At 37.6% G+C, this 18,193-nt stretch overlaps 2 protein-coding genes across 5 annotated transcripts; both read left to right on the top strand.

The window, feature by feature from the left end:
- Positions 1-2,100: 2,100 nt before the first annotated feature.
- On the top strand, positions 2,101-7,914 carry LOC122079483 (LRR receptor-like serine/threonine-protein kinase GHR1). Its single transcript, XM_042646000.1, has 4 exons — positions 2,101-2,635; positions 2,839-3,981; positions 4,309-5,856; positions 7,160-7,914. The coding sequence occupies exons 2-4, from the start codon at positions 2,895-2,897 to the stop codon at positions 7,738-7,740; spliced, it is 3,216 nt and encodes a 1,071-aa protein (XP_042501934.1). The 5' UTR covers positions 2,101-2,635; positions 2,839-2,894; the 3' UTR covers positions 7,741-7,914.
- A 3,306-nt stretch (positions 7,915-11,220) lies between these two features.
- On the top strand, positions 11,221-18,138 carry LOC122078165 (probable 3-hydroxyisobutyrate dehydrogenase, mitochondrial). Of its 4 annotated transcripts, none has more exons than XM_042644036.1 (10): positions 11,221-11,391; positions 11,612-11,700; positions 11,805-11,919; positions 12,664-12,814; positions 13,069-13,151; positions 13,809-13,904; positions 15,293-15,435; positions 16,211-16,295; positions 16,869-16,948; positions 17,721-18,138. In XM_042644036.1, exons 1-10 carry the CDS (start codon positions 11,266-11,268, stop codon positions 17,812-17,814), a joined length of 1,062 nt encoding a protein of 353 aa, XP_042499970.1. In that variant the 5' UTR covers positions 11,221-11,265; the 3' UTR covers positions 17,815-18,138. The 4 variants fall into 4 exon arrangements, with proteins under 4 accessions (XP_042499970.1, XP_042499969.1, XP_042499968.1 ...); XM_042644035.1 differs by having other exon boundaries at positions 11,221-11,409; positions 17,734-18,138; XM_042644034.1 differs by having other exon boundaries at positions 11,221-11,409.
- Positions 18,139-18,193: the final 55 nt, after the last annotated feature.

The following is an 18,193-nucleotide window of genomic DNA, read 5'->3' as shown; positions in this document are numbered from 1 at the left end:
ATTCTAAACACGTTTCCGTTTTTATGGAATTTTTTAAGACTTTATTTTTTAACATAATGTCTATTTAATTGACCATATATATCTCTCCCGAACTATGATTGACCTGATTCTTTCACCAACTTGAAACTAATGCAATGGACTATATTTCTCATGATATTACCTTCAACTCAAATTCAATTCACGAATCCCAAAATTGAGCTATAAACTGACGTATTTACTAAAAAATATTTTTAAAGTGATGACTCCTACTTCTAATTGAACATATATCTAGGGGTGTCAATTCCTAAATCGAACCGATAAAACTGGCCAGACCGAACCGATAACAACACGGACCGAACTGAACCGAAGCCTTATTGGTTCGGTTTTGGGTATTGCAACCCCAAAACCAAACCGAACCGCATCGAAAACCGGATGAACCCGAAACCAAACCGAAACCGGCTCAAAACCTGGACCAAAACCGAAACCAAACAGGTAAGAAACCGAAACACTCCAAAATTCATTAAAAAAAAATCAAAATTTGCATAGTTTTGTATACATTTGTATGGAAACTCGAATCCAAACTAGACCAAAAATCAAAACCAACCCGATTACAAATCGATTTAAGAAACCGAAGACAAACCGAAACCAAACCGCACCGAAATCGAAACCAAACCGAAACCGGAATTTCCTTATTGGTTCGGTTTCGGTTTCAACTTTCCCACACCGAAACCAACTCAACCCGGACCGAAACCGAGCCGGACCGACCAATTGACACCCCTACATATATCACTTCAAGAGTGTGTTGACTATATTGACAGCGATGAACAACACCATAACCTAGTCACATTGCTGAATAAGACTTTGGGCATGTGTGATGTATGAATTATAATTGGTGTTTGATGATATTCAATGATATATATTAAAACTTATAATGAGACATGGGATATATAGGCATTAATGTAATTGTTTTGAACACTATATGCAAATATTCATATAATAATTCATTAATTTATATGAGTACACTACTGTTTTTTTAGTCCCTTTTGTTTGAAATCTACATGTTTAAAATCCATACCATTCGTTTTTTGATTTTTACCATTCTCTGTTTTTTAGACCGTATCATTTGAAAAATTTGACTGTTTAAAATCCGTACCGACGGTTTCCATTTTTTTAAGGTTCACATTTTTGCTAACAATGGTTCCACCCACCAATATATATATATATATATATATATCCAAATAACCGTATTTGAAACTTTTATATATTAAAATAGAAGGCAGATCACTACCAGTTTTCTTGGCCCCAAATATTAGCATTTTTGTCTGTTTTTGGGTAAGAGAGAATCAAGAGATTAGCATTTGGGAATATAAAAAACTTTAACACCGAGTCACTACATTATTAGTGCCAGGACCCTTTCCCTTATATTAATATGACATTAAATTGATTCGAATCCTAACTAGAGAAGGGATCTTTTAGCCACGTGGCAACATACTTTAGTGGAATGTAAAACTTTTTGTACTGCCAACTCAGCTTGCACGTGTGCAAAATGCTAATGACCTAAAAAGATTAGACATTAAAAGGAGAAGATGCGGTATGGTTTCCATATTCTCATCCAACCCTATTAAATGAAAATTCCAAGATTACCCATAGAAAGTTGACAACAAGAAGGGACTATGGTCCCCACACACCACTCAACCTCTTCACTCCTTCACCAACCACCGCTAGATGGAATTTCGACTGTTGGAAACGTCCGTATGTCCCCACTCATCCGACGTGGCATTTAATATGGAACTTTCTTTTTATTTTCAGAAAAAAGCACTTTTAATTTATAAGCTGGATTTAATAAAGCGTTCGCGTCCTCGAGGAATGAAGTCCGAAGAGCTTTTTTGTTGTCTTTTTTGGCGGGTAAAGCTTCATTACTGGAAAAAAAAAATCCAAATTTCCCGCTCTTCTATGTGAGTTGCAGACTGATCGAAGAACTAATCAAAGGACAGAAATTAGGGTTTTTTTGGGACAAGGGTTAGGGTTTGACATGTTTTGGCAGTAGAAGCTTGGACCCTTTTTTTTTTTTTTTTTTTTTTTTTAAATTTTCCTTTCCTTTTCTGGATCTGTAACGGAAGAAGAGAGAAATATGTTTAAGGATTCTCTTTAATACGTTCTTGCTATATTTTCTAAGAAGGGTTAGGGTTTTTTTGGCACTGTATTAGCAGAGGTTTGTGGGGTTTTGGAAGCTTTTTATTTTTATTCTTCTTCGGGCCCCGCTTGTATTTACTGTAGTGATGGTGAGAGGCTTGAAGATTACTCTCTTCAACTTCAGTCTCTGTTGATTTATTTTTCTTAAAAAAAGAGCAGTAAGAGTGGAGTTTCAGCTCGAAACTGTGGTGAGAAATGGCGTCATTGTGAGGGGTTTTTTAAGGTCGTTAGGGTTTGTTTTCTCTTAGATGATTGTGTGAGAGAAAGTGAGAGTTCTGTCGAGCCGCATTGTACGGGAAAATGACGGTAAATAGTTCAGCTGTGAGAATGCTTGACCTTCTTCCGTGGTTAGATCTCTGAACATGTCCTCATATCGGGTAGTTTCCGGTTGGTTCGTGGAGTCGCATTCATTTTAATGCTGTGAATCTTCTTTCTCTGTCCCTAAAGCTGGAAAAAGTTGCAGGTACTTAAGAGCTACCATTCTCTGTATCTGCTTGGAACCTTGTCGTTGAAGGACCAGTAGTTCAAATCTTAAATAGTTCTAAGTGGGTTTGTGGTTGAGTGAGAAATGCTCCTCTTATCTTTCTGTAGAATATCCATCTTATTTCTCTCTCTAGTTTTTTTTTCAATCTTCTCGAACTTAGTTGGGTTTCTATTGTCTTTTAGGTTTGAAGGTTTGGGAACTCTGTTTCTTCCACTGCATTGAGTTGTAGATTACTTGAATGAAGCCATTGTTAGGTCCAATGATGAAGCTCCTTCAACTTTTGACACTGTCCCTCCTTTTCATCTTCTCCATGGGCCAGCTTCCTTCACAGGACATCTTAGCACTCCTTGAATTCAAGAAAGGAGTTAAGCTTGACCCAACTGGGTTTATGCTTAGTTCCTGGAATGAGGAGTCCATTGACTTCAATGGCTGCCCATCTTCCTGGAATGGCATTGTCTGTAACGGTGGCAGTGTTGCAGGAGTCGTCCTTGACAACTTGAGTCTCTCGGCAGATGCTGACCTGAGTGTATTTGCGAACCTTACAATGCTTGTGAAACTCTCCATGGCAAACAACTCCATTACAGGCAGATTCCCCAGTAATATAGCTGACTTCAAAAGCCTTGAGTATCTGGATATCTCTAACAATTTGTTCTCCTCAACTATACCTCCTGATATTGGCAGATTGCAGAGCTTAAAAAATCTCTCCTTAGCTGGAAACAACTTCTCTGGAGCAATACCAGATTCAATTAGTGGTCTTCCTTCTATTCAATCTCTGGATTTAAGCCGCAACTCCTTCTCTGGTCCATTGCCCTCATCGTTGGTAAAGCTGAGCAATTTGGTGTATCTTAATATCTCAAACAATGGGTTTACTAAGAGTATCCCAACCGGGTTTGGGCAGATTGCAAAACTTGAGGTTCTTGATTTGCACGGAAATAAGTTTGAGGGCCATCTGGAAGAGAAGTTCTTTCTTCTAACGAGTGCAGTTCATGTTGATTTTAGTGGAAATCTTCTCACCAGTCCTAGTTCACAGAAGCAAAAGTTTCTTCTTCTTATTTCTGAGAGTATTAAGTATTTGGATCTAAGCAACAATCAGTTTACTGGGTCACTAGTTGATGGTGGCGAGCTTCCAATATTTGGAAGCTTGCAGGTGTTGGATCTCAGCAACAATCAACTGTCTGGGGAGTTACCGGAATTTAATTTCGTCTATGAACTTGAGGTTCTCAGGCTTGCCAATAACAGATTTACCGGGTTTGTACCTAATGGGCTTCTGAAAGGAGATTCTCTAGTTCTGACCGAACTGGATTTGAGTGGCAACAATCTGTCAGGTACTTCCAGAACCATCTGGTCCTTTCTTTCTTCCTTTTTTCCCTTGGGGGGGGGGGGTTTGTGCTAGAATTTGTTTCTCCATCTCTCTTCCATGCATATTCAGTTTTTGTTTTCGACAAATATAATGGATTCCACCTGCATGCACGTCCACCCATACTCAAAACACTGGATGGAAATTTCTTCTGATATGCCTTGAGGTTTGGAAAATGTTCATATGTGCTTTTAGGTTATCTGGGTAGTTTTCTTTGAAAATACTTCCTGCAATTGTGGCCAGTCTTGTACACTGTGGAATCCTATGTCCAATTTACTATTTGTTCATGTTTCAGGGCCGATTAATATGATCACCTCAACAAACTTGCGCATACTTAATCTTGCCTCAAATGTAATCTCTGGGGAACTTCCATTACTGACTGGAAGCTGCACTGTGCTAGATCTATCAAAAAACCAGTTCACAGGAAATTTATCTCGATTGGTGAAATGGGGAAACGACATTGAATTCCTTGATCTCAGCCAGAATCAATTGACGGGGTCTATCCCCAATGTAACCTCACAATTTTTAAGGCTAAATTACCTTAACCTATCACACAATTCTCTGGGTAATTCACTGTCAACAGTTCTTTCACAGTACCCCAAGCTCACAATTCTTGATCTAAGTTTCAACCAATTCAGTGGTCCTCTTCTGACTAACCTGCTGACCTTGCCCACATTGCAAGAACTTCATCTTGGAAGCAATTTTCTCAGTGGAGATATTAAATTCTCTCCTTCCCCTGAAGAACACAGTCTTCGGGTTCTCGATCTTTCTCACAACCACTTTGAAGGCTATTTTCCTGACCAATTTGTGTCCTTGACTAGCCTTCAACTGCTTGACCTAGCAGGAAATAATTTTTCTGGTTCTCTGCCGTCTTCCATGGATGGTCTCAGTTCCCTAAGTTTGCTAGATATATCACAAAATGGTTTTACAGGTCCTTTGCCACGAAACTTATCTAGCAACCTCCAGAGCTTCAATGCATCATACAATGATCTCTCTGGAATTGTCCCAGAGAACCTGCAGAAGTTCCCAGATTCTTCGTTCCACCCTGGGAATCAAAGATTGGAACTTCTAAATGTTCCTCCTGGATCAAGCAATTCTGCATCTGGAAATCCCTCTAGAAAATCAATGAAAACAGCCATCAAAGTGATAGTGATAGTAGCGTGTGTGGTTGCTGTTGTCATTCTGTTTCTGATTGCGCTCTGTGTACATTTCATTCGGATATCAAGGAAATGTCCACCAGAATCAACTAATAGTAAAAGTATCTCTAGAAGGGGCCCGTCTAATCCGGCTGGTTCTAATGGAAGAAGCAGTGGTGGTGCATTGGTTGTTTCAGCTGAAGATCTTATCGCATCAAGAAAGGGCTCCTCATCTGAGATAATCAGTCCAGATGAGAAAATGGCTGCGGTTACTGTTTTCTCACCATCAAAGAATAGCCAGTTATCATGGTCGCCAGATTCTGGGGATTCATTCCCTGTAGAAAACTTGGCGAGGTTGGATGTAAAGTCACCAGATCGATTGGCAGGTGATTTGTATTTCCTTGATGATACTGTCACTTTGACACCAGAGGAACTCTCAAGGGCCCCAGCTGAGGTGTTGGGAAGGAGCAGCCATGGGACTTCGTATAGGGCAACCCTGGATAATGGGATGTTCTTGACTGTAAAGTGGTTGAGAGAAGGGGTGGCAAAGCAGAGAAAGGAATTCGCAAAGGAGGCTAAGAAATTTGCTAACATAAGGCACCCCAACGTGGTTGGTTTGCGAGGGTACTATTGGGGGCCTACCCAGCATGAGAAGCTCATTCTTTCTGATTATATCTCGCTTGGAAGCCTTGCAAGCTTTCTTTATGGTAAGCTCTCTCTCTCTCCCCACCATCTTTAACTTTTTCCTTGCCAGTTAGTACTACCATTAGAAAATGTCTGTTAGTTTTCTTTTTCTTGGGCGCTTCTTTCTTTGTTGCTTGTTCAACTGAAAGACAACTTGTATATTCAGTAAATGTTGTGCTACTGGTTAAGGTCACTGAGGTACCATTTCTATAATTGATGTGTTTATATCATGGATGGACCATAACGTCAAAACTACACTGATCAGGCAAGTTTCAGTTACTTAAATTCAGACCGTCAATTATGTCATGGACTAGAAAAGGTAGTTGATTGCAAGCTTAGGATTATTAAAAGTGGAACAGTTCTCATAAGTTGGCTGGTTGGACATCTACCCTTGGACCTATTTGAGACCTAGTTTCATCTAACATTTCACCCCCCCCCCTTTTTTTAACCCCTCCTTGAGGTGTACTTTAAAATCTAAAACTTATGTTTAAAGAAAAACCGTACAGTGAAAGATACATCTTTTCCTGTTTTTGAAATGAACATCTTTCAGCAACGTCATTGTTTCTCATTGGCTGTTGTTTTATATCTATGCACTATTTTATATAATTCTAAGTGGGTCTTGTTTTTGCACTACCCAAGTCTCATTAAAAGCTTCCCTGAAATGCCATCTTGGACAGCAGAACAGCATAAATGCCTCCAACTTTGGACTATATTTTGTCATGATCAAATTAAATGCTACTCTAAAGTATAAGCTGTACTTCAGTTATGATACTGTATGCATACCTGGACCATTCAAATACTGGAATGATCCTCAAGAGCCCTTGAGCAAGCACCGAGGAGACGATTCAAAGTTCTGCATCATCTTTTGGAGGAACTGTCTTCATGATGTGCAAATCAGTCAACTGGGCTTGTTGGAGAGATGCCTTTCCTGGACTATGCCAAATCCAATGTGTTGCTCATTGTTTTAATGGTGGTTAGATATTGATGCTACAGTTTTGTGAACCACTGAGACGGTTTATATGTGGTTCTGCTTTTCAAATAGACATACAAAATCTCCCTGATAAGATGTAGGAAATGTTGTTTTCATTTTTGACGAATGATATATGTACATAATACATGGCATGTAAATAACTGTGCTTCCTTGTCATCTATTGCTGATTCATGCCTCTAGTATAATCTTTAAAAAAAATGCTTCACTATAATGCCAACCAAATGGTAAAATTTTGTCTTGTATTTCTGCTTATTATTAATTTTTCACTGAATTTATGCTTATTATTTGTATAAATATATTACATTCTTGCCCTTTTCTGATAATATACTTTTCAGATCGTCCGGGAAGAAAAGGTCAACTCTCGTGGGCCCAACGGCTCAAAATAGCTGTAGACATTGCACGTGGCCTTAACTATCTCCATTTTGACCGTGCAGTCCCACACGGCAACCTCAAAGCAACAAACATACTCTTAGACGGGCCTGACCTTAATGCCCGTGTTGCAGATTACTGCCTTCACCGCCTCATGACCCAAGCAGGTACCATTGAGCAGATCCTTGATGCAGGGGTATTAGGATACCGTGCACCAGAGTTAGCTGTGGCAAAGAAGCCCTCCCCCTCTTTCAAGTCAGACATCTATGCATTTGGGGTTATATTGTTGGAACTTTTGACGGGGAGGTGTGCTGGAGATGTGGTTTCTGGTGAGGAGGGTGGGGTAGATCTGATAGATTGGATTCGATTGAGGGTTGCAGAAGGGCGTGGTTCAGAATGCTTTGATGCAGCATTGACTGCGGAAATGGGGTTTCCAGCAGTAGAAAAAGGAATGAAGGAGGTATTAGAAATAGCTTTGAGATGTATCCGTTCTGTTTCAGAGAGGCCAGGGATTAAGTCTGTTTATGAGGATCTCTCCTCTATATAGCCTCATTGTTTAAGCAAAACTTCAATCTGTCCTATTGGCCCCCTTTTTTCCTTCCCCTTATTCTCCCTCATGTGTTCAGTGGTTTTTTTTTTTGGCAGTTAGTTTATGTAAAGGGTCCTTTGTGTAAGTTGTATTCCCAAGCTCACTGATTAACCATTTTAGACAACTTGGCCATACTGCAACCGATTCACACTGTTCCAGCTGATTGGTTATTTCACATTTAGCTATAGCTAACAAAGCGCACAGCTTGAATGTTCTATTGACAGGGCAAGTATGGAAATTGACATTTGCAGTTGTGGTTAAAGTCAGCACTTACTATATTTAGCCATAACCCATCAATATTTTTTGCATGGATCCTCGCCCTCGTCTTTGCTTGATGTTTCCATGTTGCTGACTCCATTAAGTAGGGATAAGGTTTTGGATGTTATTAAAATCAACATGTCTCTCTGTCTGTTTGTGTGGGTGCGTGCGCATATCTAACCTTACATCATATTATGCAAGATGTAAAGCACGTAGCACACAACTTAGTGTGTCTTGTGTTTGTTTTGAGAACTCGGTGTGCCTTGAGTATTTATTTTAGATGTGATGAGGTTTGTTAGATACAGAGATCTAATACTCAACAGAGGAGCATGTAGAGACACTTGAAGTCTATCATGGCAAGAGCATGTACAGATGGGTCGATTTTTTTGACTTCCACAGAGCAATATCATTGTTCTCATGTTTAAAGTCCTCCATGTATAACCATAGTAGAATTTGATTCAGTCATTTGACACTAGGTGTTGTCACATTCCAAGGTACTCTATGGGTCTGTAATAAGTGCCTCAACATGGCCATTGGAGCATGCATTAAAGTAGGTCCTAACCTTGGCATTTGTTGCCGAAAGTGAACAGCATCAATCTTAAACTGACATGTTCACGCCTGCAGCCTGAGCCTTTTTACATAGTACTAATAAGGGGCCCCTAGAAAAAACATTCAGTGGCCCTAAACTTGCAAGGAAAGGAGGCAAAATCTGAAAGAGTTAATGAGGGGTGAAGGCTGTAGGAAATAAAAGAATTTCATGAGTTTGGTAAAGGTAAATTCAAACTCATGAGGTTGGGTTGCAAATAATACTTATAAAATGGGCTAGGACTAGTATATAAGAACACTTAAAGCTGTGTTTGGTAGTCAAGAGAAGAAAAGAAAAAAATACAAAAGTTGCATTATTTTCGTAGTTTAAGAAATTCTCATTGTGTTTTGTTCTGATCCAAGAGAATATTTTTTTCTTTTGAATTTTAAAAATAACCATAGGAATGGTGTAGTTTTTTCCTGCATGAAAAAAAAAAAAAAAAACTTTTCTTTTCTTTTGTCGCACTAGTATCTAAACAGCATATTTCTTATCATTTCCTTTTTTTTCTTTTCTTGGCTTTCAAACAGTCTTAGAATTTAATAATGAAAAAAGGCCCATATGGCAGGGCTTTCTCAGTTGTAATCATTGATTTAGTTCATGATATCGGCTGATACCATCACCGATATGTATAGGCTGTATTCCATATCAAAATAACATTTTTCTAGAAAAAACCATAACCATACCATGTTGGCCAAATTGTATCGGGTCTGGTGTTAGTATTAGTTATGGCCGATTTCGGCCGATTTCAATATGAAACCATCAATACGGTTGATGTTAATCATACAGTAAATGGGGCATGATTCTCACTCTATCATGAAATGACCTTGCTACCTTCCTATGTGTGAAATTATTCCATCACATCTCATTAGTGCACTCCTCTATGTTGCATAGTTAGAAACCCTATCCTTTTCTTTATACGTAGGCTTCAAGGAGAATTGATGAATTTTAATGTTAGACATGATTTATGAGACTTTTCTTGTGTATTGGGCATCTGTCCTTTTCTCAAACTATTGTTAAATTCTCCCAAAGTTTTATTTTGCCATTTTAATATTTAAGGAAAATAGGCTCACAATCATTAGAGATGGGAGGTTTTTGGTCTTTGTCAATTCCAACTTGTGACGATTATTTAGTCATTCTTGTTGTTGAACATTCATAGTTGATTGGATAAATCATTATGTCAAATTTGATGACTTATCTCAGTCACACCTCTCATTTGATTCAACTTGTACTTTCACTCTTTTTTTTTCACAAAATTTCTATTCTTCAAATAAAATTGAGATTATAAGATTGATTTGAATCTCCACATGCCTTCGAGGGCAAGGATTTAGGGGACAGTATTGGTATTGATATCGGTATTGGTATTGGTCTCTGCTGATATCGATACGATATCAATCTGACTAGGGTATTGGTTCATTTTACTCTTGATTTTTATAAAAAGTACTATTCTTTTACTATTTTACCCCTGAAACGATCTGAATAACTGATCCGGATTAGTATTGAATTGGGAATTGATCTCAACCAATACTGATCCGATACGGCTGATCCCAGACTGGTACTTGAAACCATGTTCAAGGGAGTGAGTATTTTATATTTATAATATCATTTAAGAATTGTTACAAGAAAAGATTAGATCGAGGAGAATCATTTGGTGGTTACAAAAACTTGGATATCTTATCTTAGAGATAGAGTTGACACTTCAGCTGTCGTTTTGGTTGGGAAGAATAAGTTGACTCGACTTCTTCAGTCTTGGGCTTCTCCTTGATACTTCCCCTTCAAGCTTGTTCATCAATTACGAACAATGAGGAAGACGGATCTGGTAATCCTTTGGTCATGATATCTGCAAGCTGATCACAACTTTGAACATGCTAAACTCGAAGTCATTTCTGAGCCATTGGTTCCCGTGTGAAATGAAATCAATAGCAATATTGCTTAGTGCGTGCATGAAATACTAGATTAACAAGATAATTGGTGCCAATATATTCATAGGATAGAATTGTTCAACATTTGCTATACCTTGTTATACTTTGTTGCTCCTTGGAGCTCCATGAGATGAAGTTAGAAAAACTTGTTGAGCGACGATCATGAGGGTACCCAATCCAATCGGCAACAGTATAAGTGGTAATGACATGTGTCCTTTTATTACCATAATACCTTTCTATGCATTTTTAATGGCAGTTGATGGGACACATGTCCCCACCCAACTGGACATGAAGCATATGAGGTTAGATAGGTAGCCCCAACACATTCTCTTCACCCATGGTGATGTGAGAATCTGTTCACCCATGGGATCTTGCCCTGGTTGCCCGCCCTTAGGGCTGGAGAAACTCACATCATAGATGAATGAAAGCTTAATCCAATAAAAAAAAATTCCACGTGGCTACACCATACAGTTGGGCTTAGCTCATTTGCCCGGATTGCTGCATGATCCATGACTTCATTGTTTTTACATCCTATACACTATTTTACGGAAGTACCCTTCATATCCTTTATGACACTTCTGATGTCCTTTTTGTCTGTCACGGGGTAAAATAGTAAAATAATCTTGTAAGGATTACGACAAAGGCCGGACAAACAAAATAAACAAAGCACGAACTCCAACGAATGATCAAACCACCTTCGAATTGGTGAGAGAGGCATCAATGGCGATTTCAAGAGTGAAAACCCTGAAAGCTCTTTCGAATTTTACATCAACACTCACATCTTATTCCATTCGATCATCTTTACTTCGTAGATTCTCTTCGTCTAACGTCTCACCTCTGATTCAGGCAAGTTTTCATCTCAAGGTCAATAAATTCACAATCCCGTTCTTGTGGTATGAACGTTTGGAAGTTGATCGCTTAGTTCATATGTGATTTTAATGTAACTTTGAGCTTTTCAAGTAATTCTTAGTAGTTATTTGAACGTATAATCTGTTTCTCTGATTGTGCATTCGTGTATGTGTTCTGGGAGAGTGTTTATAGCTTGTTTGTTATTGATACACTGCAGAGGATTGGATTTGTAGGACTTGGAAATATGGGTTTTCATATGGCGAATAATCTTATTAACGCCGGATACAAAGTCTGCGTCCATGATATGTAACGTATTTGAATTGTGGTTTGTTTTAAATTACAGTAAATTTGAAGTTATTCTTCACAAAATTTTGGTTTGATAAAAATACAGAGTTGGTGTGGTTTTGCAGAAACAGCAATGTGATGGAGAAGTTCTCAGATAAGGGGGTTCTCACCAAAGGAACACCTTTTGAGGTTGCAGAAACAAGCGATGTTGTGATCACAATGTTACCTTCGTCTTCCCATGTGAGTTCTCTCCGTTCTTTTTGTTCTTGATTATTTCTTAATCTGCCTGTTTCCATGTTTTATTGATTTAACTTTATTGTTTTTGGACGAGAATCTACTTTCTCTTTTATTTGAACAACATTATAATAAAGTTATGATAAATTTTTTGATTGTCCCAAACATCAAATTGTTAATCCTTCATGTGGATCTTAAAAGTAGGTTGTGGCTCAAATATATGGAAATACCTAAGTGGTGTTGATAAACTAATGTGGTCCTAAGCATTGAGTATCTGCAGCAAATTACTGGCAGACCACTTCTCTCTTTGGCTCCAAAATGTGGTTCTAATCGTTGAGGTGGCCCCAACAGTTGTTTGCTTTCTTCTTCCCATCGAAAGAAATGCAAATATTCTAACACACCCCCCCTCTCCGAAAAAAAAAAAAAAGAAGAAGAAAAGCTCAATGACAAGTCGAAACAAGCTTTTAGATCAAATGCTCATGGTACTTGCGAATGATATGCTGAACCTATTAGCTGTGGATCTTGCCTCTGAATCTTTACTTTCTTTCCAGCATGAACCATCTCGAGGTTTGGATCCCTAGATTTTCAGAGCCAAAATAGCATGGTTCTGAAATTAGCCAATCACTTCATCCGGAAAAGTTCTAGTGTCCAATGCTGCAGGCATTTTATTTGTCATAGATGTTGGTAAAAAAAATCCCCAACTGAATGCACATTATTTTATTATTTTAACTTTTTATATTTTTTGAGCAGGTGCTAGATGTTTACACTGGACATAATGGTCTGCTTCATGGAGAGAATCCCCTCACTCCATGGTTATTTATAGATTCATCAACAATTGATCCCCAGACTTCAAGAAGACTTTCCGCGACTATTTCTAATTGTGCCCTAAAAGAAAAGAAAGGTTTCTCCCACTGAACAAAGTTATCATTTTGTGGCATATATTCCATGACATTCCATTTATTAACTTATTGCTATGGATTTTAATCATGATTAAAACATAATCATACGGGTGGCATCTCATAGGTACATTCATGTTTCCAGTTATGGGTTCATTCTTAAAAACAAGGGTTGCATCTCTTAGGTAGATAATTACACTGATCCATTCTACTATTCTGTAATTTATTTTCAAAGATTAATTTAGGATGCTTTATATAGGTTGTGGATGCTCCCCTGTCTTGTTGGATGCCCCTGTGTCTGGAGGTGTTCTTGGTGCAGAAGCTGGGACCCTTACTTTTATGGTTTGAATTCTTCATTAAACCTTGTTCAAGTGGAGTATAAGTGAATTTTTTTTTATTGTGATCTTATCTTCTGTATATGACAATAACTACTATTGAGCATCCTCATATACATACTCTGTTTCATTACGGTGTTAAAAATGATATTTTCACTATTTTTCATTCTTTTACCCACTAAATTCTCTTAAAAGTGAAGCTGGGATGATTTTTTTTTCTTTTATTTTATTTATTTATTTATTTTTGGAGGTGGGGTGTTGGGGGGGGGGGAGGGAGAGGAGGTTGCTCAGATGCAGGTTAGGCCTGGCTGATCAGACCAAACCTAATGCAGGACCCATAACTACCAAAGGAGTTTACAGTTGTGGAAATATATTATCAATTTAAATGATGATCCAAGAGAAAGGGGCTTCACATCTTAATGATGGTCAAAGCATCCTAAGAAGTGCAAAGGAATTGCAGCATGCTGTCCATGCTTCAAGCTAGCCTGGAGTTACTCCAGCTCCTCTTCAGATTTTTACTATCTGTGAGGGGTGTGCACTCTCTTTGATTGGTTTATGACAGGAGGACATGTCATGGCTAAAAAATCTTGTGCTTGTGATGGGAATAAAAACCAATCCTTTTGGTACTGTAGAACTAAAGAACAGAAGATGGTGTTTTATACAGGTTGGTGGCTTGCAGGAAGCTTATCTGGCTGCAGAACCCATATTTCTCTCAATGGGAAAAAACACAATTTATTGTGGTGGGACTGGAAATGGTGCTGTAAGTTTTCTTGAAATTTTCATTTTATTAATTGGAATTACTATTACTATTTACTATTTACTATTTACTATTTACTATTATTATTGTTTTTATTATTTTGTTTGTTTGTTTGGGAGCTTTCATCTCCAAATTTTCGAATAATAAGGGGGATACTAATCCATCCAAATTAGTTCACCCATTGTGATTGCTGTCAGCACTTCTGTACAAATGTATAATAATTTTAAATGTTGATTTGACCTGAAACTAGCAGTTAAATGAATTTTGTTTGGATAACCCAAAAGTTTGGCTGGTGGTATCTTGAATCCTGATATTCTCTTTTCAGCTTGGCTTTCAATAGAGTTGAATGGTGAAACAGCATTTGCATTGCTGATTCATTTAGTTGGTATAAGGCTTAGTTGAATCGAGTATTGGAATCCAGACTTTCTACATTGACAATATCTTGGTATGAGTGGTTCCTTTTTTTGAAATTAGGCATATGTTTGCAGAAGTTTCTATCCTACTCTTTGGATTGGGGAGGGGAGCACAACCTTAGAAACACTTGCAGAATTGGAAGTTTCTCTTATTAGGATCTTACATATAAGTAGCCAGACCCCCTCATCATCAAATTATATTCTACTTCATGTTATTATATTGCATTATTTTGCACTGTTTTTTATGAAATGCGTTGCGTTGAAGCCATGCTGTAGACTATTTATTCAGGTATAATTTTTCGTTTGGATTTTTAGATGCCTGTAACAGTTTATATATCTTGTTATTCATCTCGCATCCACTGATCTAAATTATTATTTAGGTGATATATCTACTCCCTTTTTTTTCCTGTTTATTCAATCATTTCTTAATCCCTGGTTTTTCAAATTTCTTCAATGTTTCCATCATTTCTTCCATAAAATTGTACAATTTTCCTCTGGGCTTCCAGAAATTTTCACAAATTAATTCTAATTTTTGGAAAACCTAGGTTTATACTGAACCAGAGTTTAAGAACATATGACAATATCTAATGTTGCTGATATATCAAATCTTTGCAGGCATCTGACTGGTGCTTCAAAAATGTATACGCCATCCACTAATATGACATCTATTAGTACAAACAAGATGATGACAATGCAAATTGCTATTAAAAAAGATGTGAACTGGTAAAAAGTAATATAAGAAAGAAAAAAGTCAAATGCATATGAAATATTTCCCCTAGTTTCCTTATTTTGGTTTACATATGGCTATACCCTGGAATACTTGCTGTGTCCTTTCAAAAAAAAAAAAAATTGTTTCCTTTCAGATATTTAACAGGCATCGTATGGAAGAAAGTTCCCAAACCATTATGGAAGTAAAGGGTTGATGATTATCTCTCAGAGATACTGACTGTGATGCCTTTGGCACGCTTTGTTTATTAGGCAGCAAAGATCTGTAATAATTTGGCAATGGCTGTGAGCATGCTCGGGGTGTCAGAAGCATTTTCACTTGGCCAGTCTCTGGGGATTACAGCAAGTACATTAACCAAGATATTCAATTCTTCAAGTGCACGGTGTTGGAGTAGGTAGTGAATTGTTTGTACTCTCCCATTAAGTAGTTTCTACTCACTGCTTTTTAAGCTGCACTGAAAAACTAGGAACTGCTCTTTCTTTTTAAACCACCTAAAATTGCAAGCTTCTGTTTTTTTACTTTTGGCAGAAGTGGACCATCTTCTATTGGTTACATAATTCAATCACCCAATTGACAGCACTGCAAAAAGGAGGAGGTTAAAAATTTTGAATTCTTGAGAGGCTTTTGACGTTGTAGCTTGTGAAAAAATTTCATATATCCTAGAACTGTTTTTCTGATTAAACTTTTAAAATACTTTTCTATTAGTGATACAAAATGGTAATCAGTGGTTTTATCCCCAAAAAAAAGAGTAAATAATGGTTCACCGTTCTCTGAAATACTGAAACCTTAAATGATCCTTACAAGGACAAGTTACTAACATGTCCTAGTGTCTTCCTATACTGTGCGCCTAACTTAGGATATGCTCCTAAATCTTGAATTTTGATTTTTTGAAGATGTCTAAGGAAATTGTATGTTATGGTGAAGTCTCTATTTCTGAATTTTCATCGCCTTTAATAAAATTATTATGTTTAATGTTATGATTTAACAATTGCACAATGATTTTATTTATTTATTTATTTTGTAGTTGGGACTTTAATAGGTCCATCTAATTTTTATGTTACTGGGCAACCTTTCGAATATTTTTTATTTTCCGAGTCACTACGAAGAGATTGACAGGTTAAAACGACACTTTTTATCAGTTTTTCGACTGACATGCTTAAATGTGGCAGTGACAGTTACAATCCAGTTCCTGGAGTGATGGAAGGGGTACCTGCTTCAAAAAACTACAATGGTGGATTTTCCTCTAAGCTTATGGTGGGTTTCTCAAAATTGCTTCCTGAATTATTATAAAAATTCTATAATTTACAGTAATCATGATCTAGTTCATGAATCACTGATTTCTAGGCATTTTTATCTGAATCTCTTGCTTGGGTCTATTTTTGTGGTAATCTATAAGTTGCGTTTGGATTGTAACATTTGAGTTCTGAATACAAGTGCCAGGATTTTTTATGCCTAAGCAAAGTCCTAATTTCCAGAAGGGAGAAACTTTAGAAAATTAGATGTCCTTTATAATTTCATTGTAACCTTCTTGTCCTTTAAATGTTATCTTCTAAACTAGGGTTGCTGTGTTGGAATCTCCATGGATCCTTTCAGTGGGGTTCTTGTCAGACAGTATCTGCTTTGACCATTAGGTGGTCTCTTCCATTCATTTTATTGTTTCTTGATTTAACTCTTTTGCATGATGAAAGCAGTAAACTGAAGCTCTTATTTTATAGGAGTATATAATTGACACTTGCAGAAAAAAATATTCTTTAGTTAATGTTCTCCTGCAACATTTGGTTCTAAACTGATTAAGAACGTGAAAGATGATTTTCGTGTATAACGCAGGCAAAAGATCTAAAGCTTGCTGTAGCATCAGCTGAAGAAGTCAGGCTTAAGTGCCCCATGACATCCCAAGCACAAGAGATGTGAGCTTTCTTCCCTCAGAATCTCAGATGAAAGATATGTGGATCTATTGACCTAGTTCTTAAGTGCCCCATGACTCCTCATTGTTACATAGACTCCTCATTGTTACTTGAGTGCAAATCCTCGTGCCTTCCCTTACATATGCTGCTACTTTATAAGGGGAATGCACCTTTATGTGCCCTTTGTGTGCTATGTTTTAATATTTGTTACCAATATATTCTTTTTAAATTTCACCTTACTTCATTCATGTGTAGACCTTGCCTTTCCCCGAGTACCTTCCGCTGACAAGGCTACCTTTGCATGCACCTCTCATCTTAGTTTTCTGTATAGGATAGGACTGAAAAGCAAAAACTTTCAATGAGCAATTCATCCTTTCCTCAGTCACTGTTGATCCAGCAAGATGAATCGTTATTCTTTTCTGAGATTGTAAGGCATGTTATGGCATCAAAAAGTGTGATTTCTTAGGTAGCTCTGCTGGAATAGATGACTATGGTAAAGAAATAAAATTATACCTCCTTTTTATTCTTTGCTTGGAGTTATTAGCCCATGATAGTTTTGGGGATACAAGGGGGTGGGGACAAATGCTGTGCATGGGACTACCCGCTTGGTAAACAGAGAGGTTACCAATTCACCTAAGCATGGGTTGTTTTTATGGCCTCAAGACATTAATTCTGATCATTTGCTCTCTCCATGTACGTCTGTATAATGCAGAAAAATTTGTACACTTCAATTATATCTGTAAGACATTAACCTAATTTTCCTTTATGTGATGAGTTTTTGGGTGCAGATACATGAGCCTTTGCAAGGAAGGTCACGAGTCCAAGGACTTCTCTTCTGCTTTCCGCCACTATTACTCTGGCAAGGATGAGTAAAGGTTGATGGGTAAAGCAACCACTCTGGAGATCTGTAAAGATGCCACTAGTCCAAGGACTTGTGCTTTCTGCAGCTACTACATGGGCAGGAAGATGCTTCAGTTATGGCAGTTAGAAGCAGCCACTCTTGGTAAATGCTCTGAGGAATAAGATACTTTGATCTTCTTGCTGTCCCAGCGTTCACTTGTGCTGCACGCTACATTGTAGGATTCAGGATCATGTGTCATTTGTATGAGTTATGTAGGCATAGTTAGGTTCCTGATATGTGCAATCTGCGTTTTAGCCTCATTACAACATTGGTGAGCCTTCGTTTTTTTTCCTTTTCTTTTCTTTTCTTGTCTTTTCTTGTATTTCTTTGTTTTTGTTTAACTCTTT

Source organism: Macadamia integrifolia, chromosome 5 (genome assembly GCF_013358625.1).
Source record: "Macadamia integrifolia cultivar HAES 741 chromosome 5, SCU_Mint_v3, whole genome shotgun sequence".
Classification (NCBI taxonomy): Eukaryota; Viridiplantae; Streptophyta; class Magnoliopsida; order Proteales; family Proteaceae; genus Macadamia; species Macadamia integrifolia.
Note: the sequence above shows the minus strand (reverse complement) of the source record. Positions and strands in the feature narration are given on the sequence as shown.